At 41.8% G+C, this 22,890-nt stretch overlaps 1 protein-coding gene across 1 annotated transcript in view; it reads right to left on the minus strand.

Annotated features, from left to right (window-relative positions):
• Window positions 1-3,357: 3,357 nt before the first annotated feature.
• LOC141102894 (coiled-coil domain-containing protein 17-like) overlaps window positions 3,358-22,890 on the minus strand; it is a 72,390-nt gene continuing 52,857 nt past the window's right edge. Inside the window, exons 8-13 of the mRNA XM_073591932.1 lie at window positions 14,901-15,091; window positions 14,721-14,806; window positions 12,575-12,784; window positions 7,204-7,426; window positions 6,950-7,060; window positions 3,358-3,715 (exon numbers count right to left, since the gene is read on the minus strand). Of these exons, the coding sequence (XP_073448033.1) occupies window positions 3,575-3,715; window positions 6,950-7,060; window positions 7,204-7,426; window positions 12,575-12,784; window positions 14,721-14,806; window positions 14,901-15,091 (962 nt within the window). The 3' untranslated portion in view covers window positions 3,358-3,574. The remainder of the gene's footprint in view (window positions 3,716-6,949; window positions 7,061-7,203; window positions 7,427-12,574; window positions 12,785-14,720; window positions 14,807-14,900; window positions 15,092-22,890) is intronic.

The raw sequence follows: 22,890 nt of genomic DNA on the forward strand, positions 1-22,890 counted from the left end.
CACCTAATAGAACAAAAAGAAACAGAAGATTGTATGTGGATGCACTGCCACTGGCTTTGGACCGAAAGCACTTTCTGCTTGACTAGTGCTGAAAAATGCAGACTGCTTTTCTCTTTTCCTTTTGACACCATTTAGCCGGTGTTCTAATTGTATCCCTGCATTGTCACTCCGTAACATAGACATCTGTTGGATATTATAACACACTATGTAAGCATAATTCACCAGGAAAGCTCCCCCAAGAAATACCATGCAACCATCATTTAAATGCATGAATGTAGACAAGAAGTGGCTGTGAGTGATCAGTAGCATTGAAATGCAACAAAAGATAACAAAATAATGGATAAAAATTACTTTACTTTGAAAAAACTGTTAGCACTTTAGCAAATTAACCACTTCCCGACCGCCTCACGCAGATATACTGCGGCAGAAGGGCACGTACAGGCAGATTAACGTACCTGTACGTTGCCCTTTAAGAGGCGGCTTGCGGGCACGCGCCCGCCGGGAGCTCCGTGAGAATGAGGACTCATTGGCCGCGGGGATACCCGCGATCGTTTCACGGAGAGAAAGAACGGGGAAATGCTAATGTAAACAAGCATTTCCCCGTTCTGCCTAATGACAGGACACTGATCACCGCTCCCTGTAATCGGGAGCGGTGATCAGTGTCGTGTCACATACAGCCCCCCCCCCCCACAGTTAGAATCACTCCCTAGGACACACTTAACCCCTACAGCGCCACCTAGTGGTTAACCCCTTCACTGCCAGTCATATTTACACAGTAATCAGTAGATTTTTAATTGCACTGATCGCTGTATAAATGTGAATGGTCTCAAAATAGCGCCAAAAGTGTCCGACCTGTCCGCCATAATGTCGCAGTCACGATAAAAATCGCTGATCGCTGCCATTACTAGTAAAAAAAAAAAATTATTAATAAAAATGCCATAAAACTATCCCCTATTTTGTAGAAGCTATAACTTTTGCGCAAACCAATCAATAAACGCTTATTGTGATTTTTTTTACCAAAAATATGTAGAAGAATACGTATCGGCCTAAACTGAGGAAAAAAAATTGGTTTTTTATATATTTTTTGGGGATATTTATTATAGCAAAAAGTAAAAAATATAGCTTTTTTTTCAAAATCGTCGCTCTTTTTTTGTTTATAGCGCAAAAAATAAAAAACGCAGAGGTGATCAAATACCACCAAAAGAAAACTATTTGTGGGAAAAAAAGGATGTCAATTTTGTTTGGGAGCCACGTCGCACGGCCCCGCAATTCTCAGTTAAAGCGACGCAGTGTCGAATCGCAAACAATGCTCTGGTCTTTGGCCAGCCAAATGGTCCAGAGCTTAATTGGTTAAAAGTAATTAGGGTTTTTTTTACTTTAACGTAAAATTCAAAACACTAACAATAACATACAAAGCCATTACAACTCTGCCCTGAGCTACACCACCAATCTTGTCTCCAAATATCACCCAAACTTTCCTCTCTGCTCCTCCCAAGACCTCCTGCTCTCTATCTCCCTTGTCTCCTCCTCCCATGCTTTTCTCCAGGACTTCTCCAGAGCCTCTCCTATTCTCTGGAACTCGCTACCCCAATCTGTCCGGTTATCTTCTACTCTGTTCACTTTTAGGTGATCCCTGAAAACTCATCTCTTCAGAGAGGCCTATCCTGCCCTCAGCTAATAACCGAATCTTCAACTTCCCTCATCAGTTTATAACTCACAGTTACTACCTTTTGTTTTACCAGCATCTCCCTATTAGATTGTAAGTTCACAGGAGCAGTGCCCTCCTAACCCTCTTGTATTGAATTGTATTGTTACTGTATTGTCTCCCTTTATATTGTAAAGCGCTGTGCAAACTGTTGGCGCTATATAAATCCTGTATTATAATAATAATAATAATAATAATAAAGTTGTCCCTACACATATTATAAGATGAAACAATCAGTGCCACAAGTAAAAAACATTGTGATGTTTAAATAAGATAACCTAATAATAAACGTGCACAGCTGCTAAACATTCCAAGTGGTACACCACACTAATTTCAAAATGGACAGTAAATAAATAAATGTAGCGCTATGTGTAAAATTATAAATATAAAGTGCAAATCTGTAAAATAAATAAATCCTACATATAAATGAATAGTCCATAAAATGAAAAAATGAAGAAATAAAACATGAAAAACTCTTCTTGTGATCAGTGTATCCACACAATTCCACCACAGTGATTGTTCGTCCTCAAAAGGAGTGCACACCACCACCAGCAAAAATGCGCGCTCACCTCCCAGATGAGTCAAAACTCATATGCGGATCTCCCCACAAGCTCTTTGCTCTCACTTCCTCTTCCCAATCAATGGTGGGTAATCCAGATGGCTCTTTTCTTAATGGTAACTCAGCTCATTAATATCCAAAGAAGCGGATCATCTCCCAGCTTGGCTCAAGATTCCATGAGTTCAGGACATATTAAAAATATTAAGTATAGAGACCATAGTGTTCTCCGTATACAAATGTATTCAAAGCCCCCAAACAGACACGTTGCACTTACAAGATAAAAACTTTTAAAATCACATAAAAACCTCCAGAGTAGCACCTCCGTGTCCACATACACAGTGCCTGGCTGAACGTGACTATCAGCTCCTCCCTTCTTCTACTCTGGAGGTTTTTATGTGATTTTAAAAGGATTTTAAAAAGAGTTTTTCACGTTTTATTTCTTAATTTTTTCATTTTATGGACTATTCATTTATATGTAGGATTTATTTATTTTACAGATTTGCACTTTATATTTATAATTTTACACATAGCGCTACATTTATTTATTTACTGTCCATACACATAGCATTATTTTATTTTCAAAAACAACTTAATGGAAACAAAGTAAGCTGTTGGTGGCAAGTTACCCTCCCTCAGTGAATGAAAGTGGCTGTCACTGCCTATAAATCGCCGTGTGTGCAATAGCCAGCATTTTGAGTTTATTGAGCATTTTTACAGAAATGTCTATAGGCTAAAGTGCACTGACGTATGCTTACATTCTCTTACATTGTGTATGGTCTGTGAGAGTACAGCATTGAAAACTGTCAAATAATGTCCAACTGAGGTATTTTCAAAAATTACTAAGAGCATATTAAATCTATGGGTACTGTTAAGGCTGAACTTCAGGCAGATAAAAATACAAAAATTAGCACAGCTCTGTAATCATTAATACATCATTAAATGTGCTGCTTCTCCTTTCACTGTCCAGTCACAGACAGGAGCAGATTCAGGGAGACCAGTCTCAGAGGAAGTGGTTTAAATGATGCTGAAACAAAGCACTGTGAAAGGAAATCTATGAGAAAATCTACGAACTGAAGTTAATATTGAGCAAAAGCTAGTTTTATTTTATCTTTTAATTGGTCATTTATTTTTATTGTGTTATTTTTTGCTGCCATTCCATTTTATTCTTAGCGTACACATTGTGCTAGATTTTGCAATAACACAGCAGTCTGAAAATATGAATACAATCAGAAATGTTTTTTTTAAACACAAAATGGCATTATTATCAACAGAAGATGGTCAATTGTTCATGAATACAGATCTCATTCATTTCAGTGGGTCATTATTCTATCCCTGGAAGGAGGGGAATCCACATTGTCCCCATAGATGGGGTGCATGTTTGGAAAAAACTGTGAGGAGCCATAGTAAGGAGAAGGAAGAACAACCTCCTCTGGGTGGAAATAAGCCGCGGTCTGTAGAGTGAAACAAAATAGTTGTGTTAGTAGAACTATAATGATTAACATTCTGTCTTTGTCATAGAACTCTTTGAGTTCAAACAAAGGCAGTGAAAAATAAGCAGGAAAGGGGACACGAGTATTATAGTTTAACTACATGCAGTCATGTTGGAAGGCATTGGACAAAAATCGGTAAACAGTATAACATGCATCATGATATTTTAAAATAAGTTCATCAATGGAAAATCATGTTGAAATGTCAACATCATTATTGTAAATATTGTAAACTGATTATTGTTTTAACATCCAAATCTCTCATGCAAGTTTTCCTTCCCACTTTACTAACAACTGTAACAGCTACGTTGTTATACAGTTTTAGGCCAAGCAAATAATTAAACTCTGTTGAATTTTCCATCTGTTCCTTTTGAAAGTCAGTTGTAGGGTGCATCTATAACTCCTTTCTAATGGGAAAACAGAACCTTCAGCATTAGTTTTTTCAGAGAGTTATAAAAGAAGGGTGGGTGGGTCAGGCTGTAAAGTTTCAGATCTCCTGTTGGTATGCAGTACCGCAAACCTGATACTACTGCTCAGAACACTCAATGGACAGAGCTTGTTAGCTGTGCCAAAATCCTGCTGTCGCTGTACAGAGCCAAGACCCACTGTCTGGAATATTTTGTTATGAACCATTGACAATTAAAGCTGGATTCCAGGCGACCAACTAAATACACAGTGGGAATTTACATCTATAAACTGTTCTATGAAAATTGCAATTTTGTACAATTACTTTTTTATTTGTACGCTTCTGACAGACAGCAAAGGATGACAACATATTCCCTGTTACAGTTTAAAAATACATGTAGCACACACCCCTGACAGGGTTGGCTGTTTGGTCCCAGGTTCCATTCCCTGATAGGGACATGGCAGCCAGGCACAGAGCATTTTCAAAGTCACTCAGATCAAAGATCAGGCAGTGAATGTCTTTTTGCAGTTTATTTCCTAAAGAAATAGAATAGGATGAGGGTGAACCTTGGGATACTCCAAAGAACTTCCAACAAATGTAATGGAGGACTCTAACTTTGATCTGCTCCTTCAGGGTAAGAACCACCCTCTTGAATGTAAAGGGTAATTAGATTTCAAACAGGGATTTCTCAACAGTAGTATAGTCCTAGATGTACTGTAGTAAGCTCACCTAAATAGTGCACAGAAAAGTCTCTATAATTCACATGGCCGGTACTCACTGTGCCCTGTGTACTGTAATGTCATCTGCAGTACCATTCAGCTTCTGTACTTGTTGCCTGTGACCTGGATCCTCAGTAGAGATTTTTGCATGCTTTCAGAATGCTAGACCTGAGGTCCCCGAGCCCTAGCAGGAGCTGGGACCCTGAAAAGAATTCTTTAGTGTTGCAGGTAGTCTCCCAGGGATGCCTCAGCCCTTAGGCTGGGTCTTACTCCCCCAGGAACAAGAGGAAGCTGTTCTAGGCTCCAGCCAATTTATACCCCTCTCAGCCCTCTGCTGATCAGTCACTCTCCTGAACAGGGATTGGCTGAAGAGGCATGAATATGTAGGCCAGGGTCAAACTCTCTGCCCACTATATCCCAGAGTTCAGTGGGATGCAGGGGAAAGTAGATGAGCCTGCACCAGCAGAACCTAGGATAGACACTAACAAAAGATTACACGAAAGGCCAAAAACGAAGTACACCTAACACTAGTAGCCTACTGTGGGGTGCTACATACAGTATTGTCACTTTCTAGCCCTTAGACTGATGGTAGGGCAATGAAGAAGAAGCAGTATACTGATAAGTCATGAGCTGGGCTTAGCCTGCGCCGGTGGTGGCCGCTCTATTAGGGACGCAGGGGTGCCACCCCCCTAATCCATGCGCTCAGCCCCTCTTCTACATGCCAGACGCATGGATTTCAATTTTTTTTTTAAAGCACATGATTAGAGCCTGGGGCTCTAATTGGCTTCAAAAAAGCTTCAAAAAAGGGTGCTCTGCGCTCCGAGCCCACCCACTTGCTAATGTCTTCCTGCTTCTCCTCCCGCTCAATCAGGTAGTCTTAGGACTCCCTGCCAATCGGGTCACAGGACTCACTTCCTGTTCGATCGGAAGGAGAAGCAACGCCTGTTCAGCCAGGAGCCTGGAGCGAGGAGCAGCCTCCTAAAGTAAAGCCGGACTGATCGCTACCTTCCCGTCCGTCGCCCGCACATGTGTGTGGGGGTGGTGTTTGTGCAAGTGAGGGGGCAGGTTTGTTTGCCTACCCCCCAAAATATTGAGCACCATCCGCCACTGGCCTGCACCCTCCTCCTGTCAGTGCATTTCATCTCAAAACATGTGCATGCAGCAGAGCCTGCACACCAGCATTAAATGGTCTCTATTTATTATTATTCAAGCTTATGAATTAGAAAAAATCCCCCAGCCCTTGTCCTTAGCCTACTCAATACACTAACGTGTGTAGCCTTCCCCCTTCTAGGTCTTAATTTAGTTCCTTTCGTGGCTGGAACCTCCCATGCTGTCTACAGCACAGACAGTAAAAATCTAAGGCCAATCTGCTTGTGCCGCTGCACTAACATCCCATAGGTTTAAATGTAAGATAGCTCTAGCAGTATGGGCATGGCCTGTTCAGGTCTATGGACATTAGCACACAAGTGCGGGCAGCCTAGCACTAAATTATTTGACAGAATGGGAGAATGCAGCTGTCAGAGTAAAGACTTGCAGGTAAGGGGGGGGGGGGGATTGTTGTCACAGTTTAGGGTTGAGGGGGATTGAAAGGGGTTCTGAGGAGATTTTCTCAATTCATGAACTTGTCCTTTAATGAAAAAGCATTGTCTAGCACATGGATTGTGGTGAACAGTACTTTTACAACTGAAATTGACTTCCACTGAACAGATACCATCACGGCAACAAACTTCATACTGTGACATCAAGGCACTACCAGATAATTATTTTTTACATAAAGAAGCCATATTATCAGGCAAGATGTTCTCTAGCAAAGCAAGGGACTGGTTACTTTAGGGCTACAAGTACCCTTCTGTTCTTAGTTGAACTCCTGGAAGTTGCTGGTATGTAGCCTCGAAACCGTAGTGCTGAATAAAAAAGCTCTTGTAAGTGCTCTGCACGAGTAGTGTTTTTTATTTCACATAATTTGGATAATAGTAAATTATCTCAATTATTTCATCACAGATATATTTCACATTTACTGCACATTTGTGTTAATTAAAAGACAGAAAAGCTATGATGGTTTGTGGGACTTACCATTGGAGGGTACTTATAGAATACTGAGTTGTTGATGTCAATGGGGTAGGTGCTCTGTATGTCTGCGTCCTTTGCATTAACAAGGCGAAAATACAACTCTGCATTTTCCAGCTAAAAAAGTAGATTTATATTTGCTATAATATATTGTAACAAAGTGCAAAAATACAGTAAGTTGGAGTTAGTGTATCTATTCTATGCCAGCATAAAAAAAAAGATTCAGTTGGCTTATCTGAACAAAGGATTAAATGCGTTACCTGAGGCACCCCATTCAAAGCTCCGGAAGTGAGCGATGGTTTCACAGGAAGTGTACGAATTGGAACTTTCCATTGCCCACTGATAACTCTGTTCTGAAAGTCAAAAATGTCCACTTTTACCCACCCCCGAGGTATTAGACGACTGACTTCTTGTCCATAAGGGTCATAACCACCTGATGCCTGTAGTTCAATTATTAGAGAAATATTCGGAGAAGGACGTACCCTGATGGAAAAGGAAACAAGTTGAAATGCATAAATATTGATATTCCATTCACTGCTCGTTTCACATTATGTTTTAAATTCTCAGTAGTAGGAAGAGTTGTGTTTTTTTATACGGCACTTACTTTTGTCGTGGAAGGGTCTATATCACGAGTCCAAACTTTCTACACAAAGGGCCAGTTTACTGTCCTTGAGACTTTAGGGGGCCAGACTGTGGTCAGTGGGAGTAGAAAAGGTCCCAAGGTCAGTGGGGGAAAAAAATGCTCCATCGTTTGTTTTAGTGGGAGCAATTGTGCCCCATCATTGGTGTCAGTGGGCCCCATCTTTGGTACCATTGGGAGAAATTGTGCCTCTTTACTGGTGTCAGTGGGGGAAATTATGCCCCACTGTTGGCATCAGTGGAGGAAATAGTCCCCCGAGGGCCAGATAAAAGCAAGCAAAGGGCCTAATCTGGCTCCCAGGCCACAGTTTGGAGACCAATGGTCTATATGGTTTATAAACATAAAAACACATAAAAATGACTCATACAAAACTGAAACTGCACCTAACCAGTTCTACTTCCTTTCCATTTTTTGGTTGCACATCTGGCTATTATTCATCACAATCTGTACTCTTGTATTTTGGTCAATGGCGTTTTGTTTTAAAGGCTTTAAAGTTTATAAACTGATATATGGAAATTGCTATGCCCTGTACACACGATAGGATTTTCTAAAGGAAAATGTGTGATAGGACCTTGTTGTCAGAAATTCCGACCGTGTGTAGGCTCCATCACACAGTTTCCATAGGAATTTCCGACACACAAAGTTTGAGAGCTTGCTATAAAATTTTCCGACAACAAAATCTGTTGTCGGAAATTCCGATCGTGTGTACGCAAATCTGACGCACAAAGTGCCACGCATGCTCAGAATAAATTAAGAGACGGAAGCTATTGGTTACTGCCCCGTTTATAGTCCCGACGTACGTGTTTTACGTCACCGCGTTCAGAACGATCGGATTTTCCGACAACTTTGTGTGACTGTGTGTATGCAAGACAAGTTTGAGCCAACATCCGTCGGAAAAAATCCATGGATTTTGTTGTCGGAATGTCCGATCAATGTCCGACTGTGTGTACAGGGCATTACTTTTATTTGTAGAAAAAAAAACATATTTTACAATATAGGAAGTTTTCATGCTTTAGTATGTGCAAGGAATATTTGACCATCTAATAATAAGAGATCCCAGCACTATCTCCATACTTGTCGACTGCACCTGCAGACAGAGGATCTAGAGCAGGGATATGCAATTAGTGGACCTCCAGCTGTTGCAAAACTACAAGTCCCATCATGCCTCTGCCTCTGGGTGTCATGCTTGTGGCTGTCAGAGTCTTGCTATGCCTCATGGGACTTGTAATTCTGCAACAGATGGAGGTCCGCTAATTGCATATCCCTGATCTAGAGGGAACCATCTATCCTTAAGGCCCTATGCACACTGGGCATTTAGGCCCAGTGAATGAGATTCCAGTGTGCACCTGGAAGGTACAGGCACACCGTCCATCCCTGCTGGAGACTGACAGCTGCTGCTGCTGTGTATCGAGTGATACTTACATTTAGTGCAGATTGCGTTTTGGCATTTGTTCATGGGTGCATACTGCGCTAAATGTAAGTACTGCTTGTACCTTCCACCCCGATCTAAATGCCAGAGCCTCATGCACCGAGGCTAAATGCCCAGTGTGCATGGGTCCAAAACAGAAGGGGAGAGCAAACCTCTCTGAGTCATTCCTAAAATACCAGTCATATACTTGCCACCCACTAGCTTAAAAAGAAAAAAGTATACACAATAATTCATATTTAGCAGACTAAAAAGTATAAGGAAAATTTTAGGGTTGTCCTGATACCACTTTTTTAAGACAGAGTACAAGTACTGATACTTTTTTTGAAGTACTCACCGATACCAATTACCGTTACTTTTTTTAATGTCATGTGAAAGTGGCACTAATATGCAGCACTGATAGGTGGCACTGATGAGGCTTGGACTGTGTCAGTAGTTATTTATTTTTTATTCTTTTACAATTTTATTTTTTACAATCAATTTTTTTATTATTTTTTACAATATATATATATATATATATATATATATATATATATATATATATATACACACAGTGGGGACGGAAAGTATTCAGACCCCCCTAAATTTTTCACTCTTTGTTATATTGCAGCCATTTGCTAAAATCATTTAAGTTCATTTTTTTCCTCATTAAAGTACATACAACACCCCATATTGACAGAAAAACACAGAATTGTTGAAATTTTTGCAGATTTATTAAAAAAGAAAAACTGAAATATCACATGATCCTAAGTATTCAGACCCTTTGCTGTGACACTCATATATTTAACTCAGGTGCTGTCCATTTCTTCTGATCATCCTTGAGATGGTTCTACACCTTCATTTGAGTCCAGCTGTGTTTGAATATACTGATTGGACTTGATTAGGAAAGCCACACACCTGTCTATATAAGACCTTACAGCTCACAGTGCATATCAGAACAAATGAGAATCATGAGGTCAAAGGAACTGCCTGAAGACCTCAGAGACAGAATTGTGGCAAGGCACAGATCTGGCCAAGGTTACAAAAAAATTTCTGCTGCACTTAAGGTTCCTAAGAGCACAGTGGCCTCCATAATCCTTAAATGGAAGACGTTTGGGACGACCAGAACCCTTCCTAGAGCTGGCCGTCCGACCAAACTGAGCTATCGGGGGAGAAGAGCCTTTTTGAGAGAGGTAAAGAAGAACCCAAAGATCACTGTGGCTGAGCTCCAGAGATGCAGTCGGGAGATGGGAGAAAGTTGTAGCGAGTCAACCATCACTGCAGCCCTCTACCAGTTGGGGCTTTATGGCAGAGTGACCCGACAGAAGCCTCTCCTCAGTGCAAGACACATGAAAGCCCGCATGGAGTTTGCTAAAAAACACCTGAAGGACTCCAAGATGGTGAGAAATAAGATTCTCTGGTCTGATGAGACCAAGATAGAACTTTTTGGTCTTAATTCTAAGTGGTATGTGTGGAGAAAACCAGGCACTGCTCATCACCTGTCCAATACAGTCCCAACAGTGAAGCATGGTGGTGGCAGCATCATGCTGTGGGGGTGTTTTTCAGCTGCAGGGACAGGACGACTCGTTGCAATCGAGGGAAAAGATGAATGAGGCCAAGTACAGGCATATCCTGGACGAAAACCTTCTCCAGAGTGCTCAGGACCTCAGACTGGGCCGAAGGTTTACCTTCCAACAAGACAATGACCCTAAGCACACAGCTAAAATAACGAAGGAGTGGCTTCACAACAACTCCGTGACTGTTCTTGAATGGCCCAGCCAGAGCCCCTGACTTAAACCCAATTGAGCATCTCTGGAGAGACCTAAAAATGGCTGTCCACCAACGTTTAACATCCAACCTGACAGAACTGGAGAGGATCTGCAAGGAGGAATGGCAGAGGTCCCCAAATCCAGGTGTGAAAAACTTGTTGCATCTTTCCCAAAAAGACTCATGGCTGTATTAGATCAAAAGGGTGCTTCTACTAAATACTGAGCAAAGGGTCTGAATACTTAGGACCATGTGATATTTCAGTTTTTCTTTTTAATAAATCTGCAAAAATGTCAACAATTCTGTGTTTTTCTGTCAATATGGGGTGCTGTGTGTACATTAATGAGGAAAAAAATGAACTTAAATGATTTTAGCAAATGGCTGCAATATAACAAAGAGTGAAAAATTTAAGGGGGTCTGAATACTTTCCGTCCCCACTGTATATATATATATATATATATATATATATATATATATATATATATATTTATTAACTGCTTTCTTTTTATGGATTCCCCAGTCCCTTTCTCAGCAGCCTCAGCTGCACTGAAGATGAATGGACAGGATACAGCGGCTCCTCTCCATTCATAAACTGAAGCATCGTAAATACAGATTACAATACTCAGTTATGAATGGACAGAGTCAGTGATCAGACAGATTTACCAGCCCCTTCCACCGCTCTCCATCCTGGAAGATCTGGGAAGGGGGAACCGGAGGAGCACACAAAGACGGAATGGAATAGGATGGGGGGGGACCAGAGGAGCACATAGTGGGGGAGCAGGGGAGGATGGGGGGGGACCAGAGGAGCACAGAGGAGCACAGAGGAGGACACAGAAGGCATCTGGGGGAGGATACGGGGGACAATCAGGAATGATCGGTGCCGCGGCGGGGGGAGTTATAATCACCGATCTTACTGTGTGGCTTTCAATAAATCAGCTAGTATCGGTACAACCCTAGAATTTTTTTTTAAAGTCTGAACATAAGACCTAAAGAAAATATATGGAAATCACTTTTTGTTCTCAATAACAGTAGGAATTAGAAATTTACCTGCACAGCCTACTTTGGTATATAAGGCTTTATATCTACACGTTGCAGTGATTTGAAGCAAAACGCACATTTTACAGCATGTTACTGCAACCCACAATAACACATACACTCAATGCAATGCCATTCATTTACTATGGCACATGCACAAGTACAGTATGTGCTAACAGATCTTTGCTGCAACGCACCTAAAACATATGCTACCCAATGTGTCCCTCTGCATTTAAGAAAAAGGGCACAGCTTTTTAGTCCATTGCCATGTTTCAAAAGCCAATTCTAAATGAGTGGGCTGCCCTAATGCAAAAAATATTAACGCATAATATACCACATTTTAACTTATGTTCTGTAATACACAGTAAAGGACCAATCAGGTGTGAAAGCGTCCTAAGGCAAGCTCAGGTTTCCTTGACTATTGAAATGTGCAAATCACTTATAAAGTGTGTTATCTAGGTATTATAATAGAAAGTGCAACTGATTATTATCAGCAGCTCACAAATTTCTATGATCTAATTACTTTCAGTAGCTGAACTATATGTAAAAATCCATGTTATCACACAACTTTTACCCAAATTTTACTAATTTTCTCTATAAGATTATATTAGAAAAAGGACAAATCTTGGGTGAAAACATTGATAAACAGACTCTATAATAGGTTAAAAAATTAGGACTGCAAAAATATTTTTGAGTGTACTATGAAGCTTTTAAAAAAAAAATAATGGAAATACAAAATCTTTAAAGCCATCTGAAGTAACATAATTTACATTTGAAAAGGTACCTGGGAACAGCCTGCTTTGTAGCCAAAATAGCGATATTCTGCCTCTTGTTGTCATGGAACTTGGATAAAGCAGCCTCACAATAAATAGGAGGGAGGGCTGAAGGATTTCCCATCTCCTGCCCTCCACTGCAGAGACTAACTACCGCTCTGCATACTCGATAAGATGGATCAAGGCCAACGAGATAGTCGTAAAATACCACAAAACCAGCGCTGTAGCAAGAGGAATAGATAAAACTGTTAAGACGCAATATGTTCTCCATGCTGTTTTATGTTCTCCACACTTATTCTTTATGCTATGTTGTATTTGTTATCTTTGCTGAACTTGCACATTTTACTTTGGAGCAACAGAGTTTTTAACCTTGATAATACAAGCACTGCGCACTGGAAGACGCTTACACTTTTTTTTGTAACCATTTTTTAGAAATTTCCTATACACATATTTTAATATGTTGCTTTTTTATCTTTACTTTATTGTAATTTACTTTAATCTTTATTGTATCTGATATGCTTTCTGAATCATTCCTTTTAGTCAGTTAAAAGTATTTATAATAAGCAAAATCTTTAAGACTATATCATATTACTTTTTATATGTACCACAAGTATACCATATACTGACTAATGCACAATTCTTTTGAATGTTTTATATAATATTTTTAGCCCTGATGAAAAGGGATCAGTTAAGCTCCTGAATTGCATTGATTACCATTCTTACATTCATAATACAAAAATGAACTATGGTGTAGGTCTGCCAGTCTGCAGAGTTCCAGCCTGTATAAAAAAAAATTAAAAGTCAGCAGCTACAAATACTGTAACTGCCAACTTTTAATATAAGGACACTTACCTGTCCAGGGCTCCTGCGTGTTGGCATCCCAAGCCGATTTGTTCATCCGCTTCGGGTGCAGGAGTCGGTATTGCAACTAAGGGAAACCGGCAGTGAAGCCTTCAGGCTTCACAGCCAGTTTCCTACTGTGCATGTGCGAGTGTGCTGCGCTTGCTAAATGGTCCGTCATCTTCTGGGACACATACAGGTCCCAGAAGGCGACAGGGGGAAGGAGGAGGGCCCAAAGCAATCGGGAAAATGACCAACCTCGCTGCGGCGGGGTACATAGGAAGTGAACAGAATAACAATGCAAAAGAAGGTAAAATGAACACAGAAAAAAAAAGTTAGCCAATACGCTTTTGAGATGCATGGGTGAACTAGATGGCGCAAAGTCTTATATGTGGGTGGAACTCTGCTTTAACTGAAGAAATACTCTGGGATTTTTCACAGCCTCAGGAAGACTGTATTAAGCTAGGATGTAGAAGCTCTGAGGGCAAACAAAGAGAATCTGTGATTAGAATGATCCTCATGTTTTTTCTTGTGCGAGTGATGTCAGCTCATATAGACTTCGGTCTTCACAGGGGTCAGGGACAACAGCAACCTTTCTAACCCTTAATAGTATAGTACTGGGTCAGTGTTATACTCGCATAGGGGGAGATTTACTAAAACTGGTGCACTCAGAATCTGGTGTAGCTGTGCATGCTAACCAATTAGCTTCTAACTTCAGCTTGTTCAATTAAAAGGGTAATTTCACACTGGGGCGGTGCCAGCATTAGTGATAAAGCGCCGCTAGTTTTAGCGCCACTTTACCGCTGTTATAGTGGTGCTTTTAACCCCGCTAGCAGCCGAAGAAAGGGTTAAAAGTGCTGTGTTGTGGCGATGCTGAAGCGCTTTGGCAGCGCTGCCCATTCATTTCAATGGGCAGGGCGTTTTGGGAGCCGTGTATACACCGCTCCCACACCGCCCCAAAGATGCTGCTTGCAGGACATTTTTTCCTGTCCCGCAAGCGCACCACCCCAGTGTGAAAGCACTCAAGCTTTCACACTGGGGAGGCATGAGAGGCGCTTTTCAGGCACTTTTCAGGCGCTTTACAGGTGCTATTTTTAGCGCTAAAGCACCCCAGTGTGAAAGGGGTCTAAAACTTGCAAGCTGGTTTCTACGCAGAGCGTTAACAGATTTGGCACTCTCCAATTTTGGTGAATAACCCCCATAGTATTGAAGGATACTCAGTAGGGTTACAGTTTTGTGATATTAATCATCCATAGCCATTTTTTGTTACATAAAAACAAGATGTGATTCCAGCAAACATGAAAATATGGTACTTACATTGGGTCATATGGTGCTGGCTCCAGGCTATGACTGAAGTTGAAATACTGTTTAGCAAGATCGGGGGAGTTGGGTTTGTTCAATTCCTGTAACATTATTCAGTTATGTAGTTTTTTTTTGTATACAGTATGTTTACACAGCTATTGTCACAAAAATGATCAATATAAAAACATTTGTTACCAGTGGAATGCCTGTATTCATCTGAGGTTTGGCTCTGTGAGCAGAGGTTTTCAGACGACGTTTTATTTTCTGAATTTCCAGTTCCTGCTTCAAGACTTCCAGTTCTGCATTTAAGGTCTTTATATTTTGGGTAGTAGGCTCTTTCATGAATCTGGGGAACTTCAGACCCTTCTCGAAATTGGATGCAAAATCTAATGTAAATAAACAGAAATAAACTGATATATTTCAAATAATAATATACAATGCAATGCTTGTAAGCAATAATTAGGGAAATGTATATATAAATGTATATCTAAAGCCATTTTTTTTACTTTTACTAGGCCATCAATGGAAAATATCTCCTCTATTTCTGTTGTGGAAACAATTGTAAAATATGGAATTTTCTAAGTGACAGTGGTCATGGGACACATGGTTAAAGTTAAAGTGAAGGTTAGAAATGAAAAAAAAAAAAACAAAAACAAAAAAAAACAAAAGTTCTTTTTACCTGCTCTGTGCAATGGTTTTGCACAGAGCAGCCCTGGTCCTTTTCTCGTTTTGGGTGCCCCACTGGAGGTCCTGGCTCCTACTCTCTGCTGAGTGCCCCCAACAGCAAGCTTCTTGCTATGGGGGCACTCGAGTGGGCTTGCTGCCAAGCCAGGCTCCTGTAAATGGACATTGTCCATTCACACACGGAACATGGTTTGGCCCTGCCCCCTGCTCTCTCCTGATTGGCTCACTGGCTGTGATTGGCAACAGCAGAAACCAATGGCTCCCACTGCTGTGTGAGCCAATGAGGAGAGAAAGACCTGGGTGAGCCACTGCTCTCATGCACATCGTAGGATCAAGATTTGGCTGGGGGGGGTGGCTGCACCCAGAAGGTGCCAGCAATGGAGCCTAAAGGTGGTGGAAAAATGACTGTCCCACTTCAGTGAAGGCTGTGGACAGAGGGGGCTACAGACCAAAACTGGGAAGGCTGAAATCATGTTCCAACAGATGGGAGCGGTGACCATAACCAAAGCCGGGCTACATCAGGGAGGGGAAAGGCTGGGTCCAGATCCAGGAAGCACGATCACTGTATGACCAGAGTGGAAAATGGCACAGCCACTGCAGCGGCAGGTGAGACCAGAGATGGATGGTGGAGGGGCAGCGGGTATGAGGCTGAGCTGCAAGGTGTCCGGACACCACAGGACTCCTCCCCGGCCATGTCACACGCTCCGACTGCAGGCAGACAAAATTTTGCACTTTAGTTCTACTTTAAATGTATGCAAATTTTGCAAGGTGCATTTAAGCATTGTTTTCTGTATACATCTCATTATCAGTTGTAACTACGGGAATGCCTCACCTATGTTTGTATACACTATACCAAGTATTACTCTTATTGTGACACTTTTTTTTTTAAACATTAACAATACCATGTATTAATCTGCAGTAGTCAGTAAGCATAAATAAACAATTTGACCTTTTGATAATTTCTTTATCAAGATATTGCAAATACATGCTGGCCAACAGCCAACAAAGTGCTCCAAGGGAAACCTCAAGGCATCTAAAGAGAATCTGTTACTAAGTAAAATGTACGTTATCATTCTGCACCACCTGGGCTTCATATCGGTGTGAGTATATTATGTGATAATAGTTTGCAGAAGAGTGTCAGAAAATGGTGACTTCCATCATAGGGATATTTCGTAAAGTGACCGCTTCATTTAAAAGGGAATTTATAGGAAGGCCGGCCATAGACAGGGTCTGTGTTGATACCATAATATCAAAATAATAAACAGTAGGCACATATACCGTGCCTTGCAAAAGTATTCACCCCCCCCCTTTGGAATTTTTCGTGTTTTGTTGCCTCACAACCTGGAATTAACATGGATTGTTTGAGGATTTACATCATTTAATTTACAGAACATGCCCACAATTTTGAAGATGTTTTTTTTTTTTTTATTGTGAAGCAAACGACAAATAGGTTAGGGCGGATGCTTTAAAGATGTTGGTTCTTCCAACTATAATATATTATTTCAGGACCCTACACATTTGCATTCCCGATACTTTCTACCAGTCCCTGCAGACAAAGATTTCGAAATTAATTTGGCAAAATAAGAGAGCTAGATGTCCCCTTTGCATTTTAGCAAAGCACAGAAAGGTAGGAGGCATGGAGATTCCTATTCTTCTTCATATGGCCACTATCCTAGACCAACTGAAATCTTGGATACTCCCTACTAATTCTAATCTGTTGAGTCAGCTGAAACCGGTTTCTGTCCCCTTGGGTAGTTTGCATTCACTATTGTTCATCATCCAGCTCTGCCGTATTACCTTGGCGCACACACATCCCCTTACTGCCTTGGCGCTAAGAGCATGGGAGAACTGCCTTTAAAACGATCCATACCAATTCAAAATCTACTACCATACCTATCCCATTGAAAGCCCTCCATTTCTTCCTGCAATGAGGCATTGTAAAGTTAAGAGGATTAAACTATATCTGACCTTATGGATGGTGGTAAGCTAGCTACATTCAGTGATCTAATTTTGAGATTCTCTATTTCACAGAATGATTTCTTACTTTATGCTAGAGTGGTTGCATGCCCTAACAAATATTCCATTTCTGACTTGGTTCCCTCAGACTTAGCCTGGTCCTTCTGGAATGCCAGTCTGCTAGCAACAAAGGAATTTCCCTTTTTTATAACCTTTTACAATCGAAATAAACATTTACCAAAACCTCTCCTATGTTTAAGTGGGAAAAGGATCTAAATATTTCTCTTTAGATGAACAATGGCGGAAAGCCATTGCATTTAACCTTTCTTTCTCAAAAAATCCATCTTCGATGGTACCTGACTCCGTACTCAATTGCTACATTTTGTAAAACAGGCAATCACTTGTGCTGGAGGGGCTGTGGGCAGGTAGGGGCACGAGAACATATGCTTTGGTATTGTTTGACTATTAGAAGCTATTGAAATGCCATTTTAAAAATGATATCAAGAGTGACAGGTGTACTTGAGACGGAGACACAGACACAAGCTAACATGCAGGAAGGAGGGGGTGAGGGGGAAGAGAGGAGAGCAGAGGGGACAGCAGCGTATGACAGGGGCCTGCAATTAAACCACGGTGATCAGGGCGGAGCTGCCCTGATTTTAGTGGTCTAATTAGAGGGGATACAGACAGTGACAGATTTGGGGGGGGGGGGGGGGTTATAGTTTAGAGGGGGGCAGATCACACAGCACAATCTGCCTTAAGGTACCAGAAAATCTATATTTTTGGGGGGGTTAACAAACACTTTAATACACACTATGGGGTCTATTTATAAAACAATTGTTGGATGAATGTCACAAACATTTGTGTGGATTGCACACATTTTACCTGTATTTTCTGGAATAAAATAAGTACTATGATTGTCAGTTCCATCTTGTCGGCTATAACGTGGTATAGTTTTCTGAGATACCTCAGTAAGAAAATATACTTAAATTTTGGCCATTTAATTTTTGATTTAATCTATTACTGAAAATAAGGGGGGAAATTTGTGCAACCTGCATGGATGCTTGTGACATTCAACCAATAAATATTTTACAAAAAAAACCCTATGTTAGACCACAGTTTCAGAGAGAGAAACCAGGCATGTTTTTTATCAGGAAATCCAAATGACAGTGCATTATTTAACAAAAAAAAAAAAAAATAGACTCTATGCACACTATGCAGTTTTAGTACTCCGAAGTTTCAGAGAAAGAGACCAAGCAGGTTTTAATAAAAAAATAAAAAATTTAAGGGGATCTTCAACTCTCTGTTTCCCCTCAAGTGTTTTGATGGACAACTGTATTTTACTAGGGTCACATTAATGCTGTTTCTTTAAATGATCAGGGACACTGTGATCACTCTTGTTTTTCTAAATATTATGGATATGCTCTTCCACTAACTTTGCTAAGGTTGGTAATGAAACGCTCAGAAAAACTGAAGTTTTATAGTGTCTTCAAAGTGTGGAGGACGAGCTCTTAGAGAGATTACAGAGATCAGTAACCAACTGAAGGAGAGGTACAGTGTTCTTGTAACAGTACAACAGAGCATTTCAGAAATGTTTGTAGTGCTCGGCTATTTAAATCTAATTTGTAAAAAAAAAAAAAAAAAAACACAAAGACATTTTTTCTCTTCTCCCTGCTTAAATAGCAGGGTGGAAGAGGCTGGACTAAGCTGTGATTGGCTACTAATGCAGTCAATGGGAAGGACCCCCCTAGCAACCAGCCAGGAGGATTGTGATTGGCTGGATGGCCATGAGATAAACCCCACCGAGCAGGGGGATGGATTCAGAGTTCTTTGGGTTCCACGTTCATTTTTTATCCAAAATAAAAGTTTTCCTTTAGTCCTACTTTAATTATGGCCACTGTATGTAAGCTTGTGATGAAGCCAGACCAGGACTATACTTCTACTGATCTAAGTGTTGGGTGCCAAAATGCAGAGCACCCAGTACCCCACTGTCACCTTTCAATGTGGCCTAAAACACTGTCATTTCACACAAAAAAGGCAATGAGCTGGCCACAAGCGATGTATAGTGTTCTGCAACTAAAAAGTCTTAATAATTTTGTCTGTATGTGTTTACGATTTTAACTGACATTTTGGTACGTTCTGATGTGAATCAAACAGTGAAGTACCGGGGTCTAATTGTAAAAGAGGTGAGAGTTTCCTCTTGAGATTGCAACACCTGTGAGCATTGAGGGTTAACTGGGATTTGGCACACAATTACATGGCAGTTGGAGATTTGGAGTCTAGTTACTGCACATGATTACCATATATATCGGCATATAACATGCATAGGCATATAACACGCACATTCGTTTTAAGAGGTAAGTTTCAGGAACAAAAACTTACATTTTAAATAAGAAACTTTGAAGAAAAATAAGGGGCAGTGCCCATTTGCAGACTCATCAGTCCACATCAATGCAGCCTCACAAGTGCCATCAATGCAGCAGCCTCACCATTGCCTTCAATGCAGCAGACTCACCATTGCCATCAGTGCAGTCTGATCGATGCCCATCTGCAGCCTAGAGGGGGCAGAGAGGGGGGCGGGACAAGCGCCGACAGATTCAATACAGTGAGAATCTCCTATGATAGACAGAACACTGATCCAATGGCTTCCTAGGAGACGGGACTTCCTATTACAGAGGCTACCAAGTAAACAGGAGATTCTCACTGCATGTAATCTGACGGCGCTCGCCCCGCCCCCCACCGAGGTAGCTAAAATTGAAGTATTGGCGTATAACAGCAACACGCTATTTGCACCCGATTTTCAGGGTAAAAAAGTGCATGTTATACGCCAATAAATACAGTAATCAAAGTAGGTGTTTATGGGGGCATGTCCAAGATGGCCACCAGAGCAGACGTGCCTTAGGAGAGCTCTGAGACCTGGCTGCCTATTATCCGCTCTCCCTGCAGACTAACACCTGGAACCGGACCCAAAAGGTACAGGATCCTCTCTGGAACGGCATGCCCAGAGGGAAATACGCTCCACTGTCTCGTAAGCCCCGCAATACTTCTAAAACTCCATCTTCCACTGCACAGCCGTCTCCCGCCAAAGCAGCCAGCATGGCATCTCAGACGGAGGACACTGATCCTGGCCTGAGGGAGCAGACCAACTTTGAGGCCCTCATGCAGGCTATTACCACCTGCCAAACTACACTGACAGGGAAAATTGAATCCATGCAGCTTGATATTAGCTTGATCCGCAGGGATATGGACTCTTTTCGCTCCAGATTGTCTGAAGCTGAAAGGAGAGTGGGGGAAGCGGAGGACACGCTGCAAGCACATAGAGTCTCACTCCGCACGCTGCAGACCAAAATGAAGACCCTGGAAACACGTGCAGAAGATGCCGAAAACAGGAACCGAAGGAACAACCTCCGGATAGTGGGATTGCCTGAGGGAGTAGAAGGTAAAGACCCCACAACGTTTACTGAACAACTGCTGCCGGTCCTCCCTAATGCCCGGTTTTCGGATTTCTTTGTAGTGGAGAGGGCACACAGAATGCCTGCTACCCGGGGGCCCCCGGGAACTCCTCCACGTACTTTTATCCTAAAACTCCTGAATTTCAGAGATCGTGATCTGGTCCCGAGGGAAGCGAGACAGATTGAGGTACTCCGCCATGAGGGAGCGAAGATTATGATCTTCCCTGACTATTCAGTTGATACACAAAAGATGCGAAGATCCTTTGATCAAATTAAGTTGGACCTACGTAATCGCAAGATTAAATACAGCATGCTGTTCCCAGCCCGATTGAGAGTCCAAGATGGGGAATCTGTGCGGTTTTTTACTTCTCCTGAAGAGGCATCCAGATAGCTGGAAACACCACCAAGAGGATGAACCTGCTGATAATGTGATTACTCTTTTCAAGTCACCTGGATCTTATGCTCAGCATAGGCCTCTTTCTACTGCTGACCTTCTGGCTTATATGTCTTTTTTGAGTTTTCTTGTTTTCCATCAGCTCACCCATCCACCTGAGACTGACTTACCGATGTCTCCTCACAAGAATAAGTGCGGTGAGTGTATACTGTGATTGCTCAGGGATTATATGATAACTGTCATGGAATGAGCCCTCTGACCCTGTCAATACTCTTGACAGAGGTGCTTGAAGTTTCAGGTTTGCAACAAGTTCAGATCTGCAGGGATCGTTTATCCTGATTCTTGTCTCATTGACTAGACTCTTTGAGCACAGACTTTTGTCGCTCTGGTGCTCCACTGTTCGCATGCCCCGTGGGCAGTTGCCACAATTGGTTATGGGGATCAGGCACCCCATAGTTTGGGCGGTGGTGCGGGGTGGGGGGGAGGTTTAGGAGTGACTGGTTCTACTCCAAGTTCTATTTTTATTGTTTTTTTTTTGTTTCTTTTCTTATTTTTTAGATCTTTATGATGATTTGCTAGCTAAATGTAAGACATGTAATGTTTCTTTCTTGCCACTAGAGGGAGAAGTCTCTCCAACAAAAGGTACATGGATGGTTACAGCCCATTTTAGAAATGCTGCTATACTGTGCAAACTTTTTACAACTTTAAGGCTGTTCCAATCCTGTCAGATATTCCCCATGATGCCCAAATGACCCCACTTAAAGTCTTGTCCTGGAATGTGTGAGGTCTCAATTCCAAAATAAAACGTTCCTTGGTATTCAATTACATTAAAAAGTACAACCCCCACATCTGCATATTGCAGGAGACACATTTAACTGGGAGCAGGACGCTGTCTCTAAAGAAGCCCTGGGTGGGATCCTATTACCACTCTACCTATTCCACCTACTCCAGGGGAGTTAGCGTCCTGGTCCACAAATCTTTACCCTTCACCCTACTAGATCTCCATTTGGATCCTGAGGGGAAGTATGTTGCTATTCATGCGATGTGTGACAGGATGGAACTAGTTGTAGTTGGACTTTATAACCCACCTCCGGCCTCCCTGGCTGTCCTCCATAAGCTGACTATACCGGAACAGTACCCTACTGCAGCTGTGTTATTGGCTGGTGATTTTAATATACCCCCTAATCCCAGTATGGATAAACTTGGCACTGATGTAACCCCTGATTCCCCGCTGTTAAGATGGGCGGATGAACATGGCCTCAGTGATGTGTGGAGGCGATATCCCAAAAATAGACAATATACTTGTCACTCGACCACTTACGCCTCCTTCTCTAGAATAGACCTGTTCTATATTAGCGGCTCCTTACTCTCAAGCACCCAGGAGGTTGAAATCCTTCCACGTGGTATCTCTGATCACGCTCCCCTTTTCCTACAACTTAATACAGACTCGCCGGTGGGCAGTAGCCTTTGGCGACTCTCGGGTTTCTGGATAACTGTTGAGCGTGTAGCCCCTGAGGTTGCGGGAGAAGTGGACTCTTACTGGATACAGAATAGGGGAACCCCTGCTTTAATGATTTAGGATGCCTATAAGGCATATACACGGGACAATACTCTACAATAATTAGCAAGGTCAGAAAAAGCAATAGGCTCGCCATGGAGGAGGCAGAGGGTAGAGCCCGGAGTTTGGAGTCTAGCTATGTAG

The sequence above is a fragment of the Aquarana catesbeiana genome, linkage group LG01 (genome assembly GCF_042186555.1).
Source record: "Aquarana catesbeiana isolate 2022-GZ linkage group LG01, ASM4218655v1, whole genome shotgun sequence".
NCBI classification, from domain to species: domain Eukaryota; kingdom Metazoa; phylum Chordata; class Amphibia; order Anura; family Ranidae; genus Aquarana; species Aquarana catesbeiana.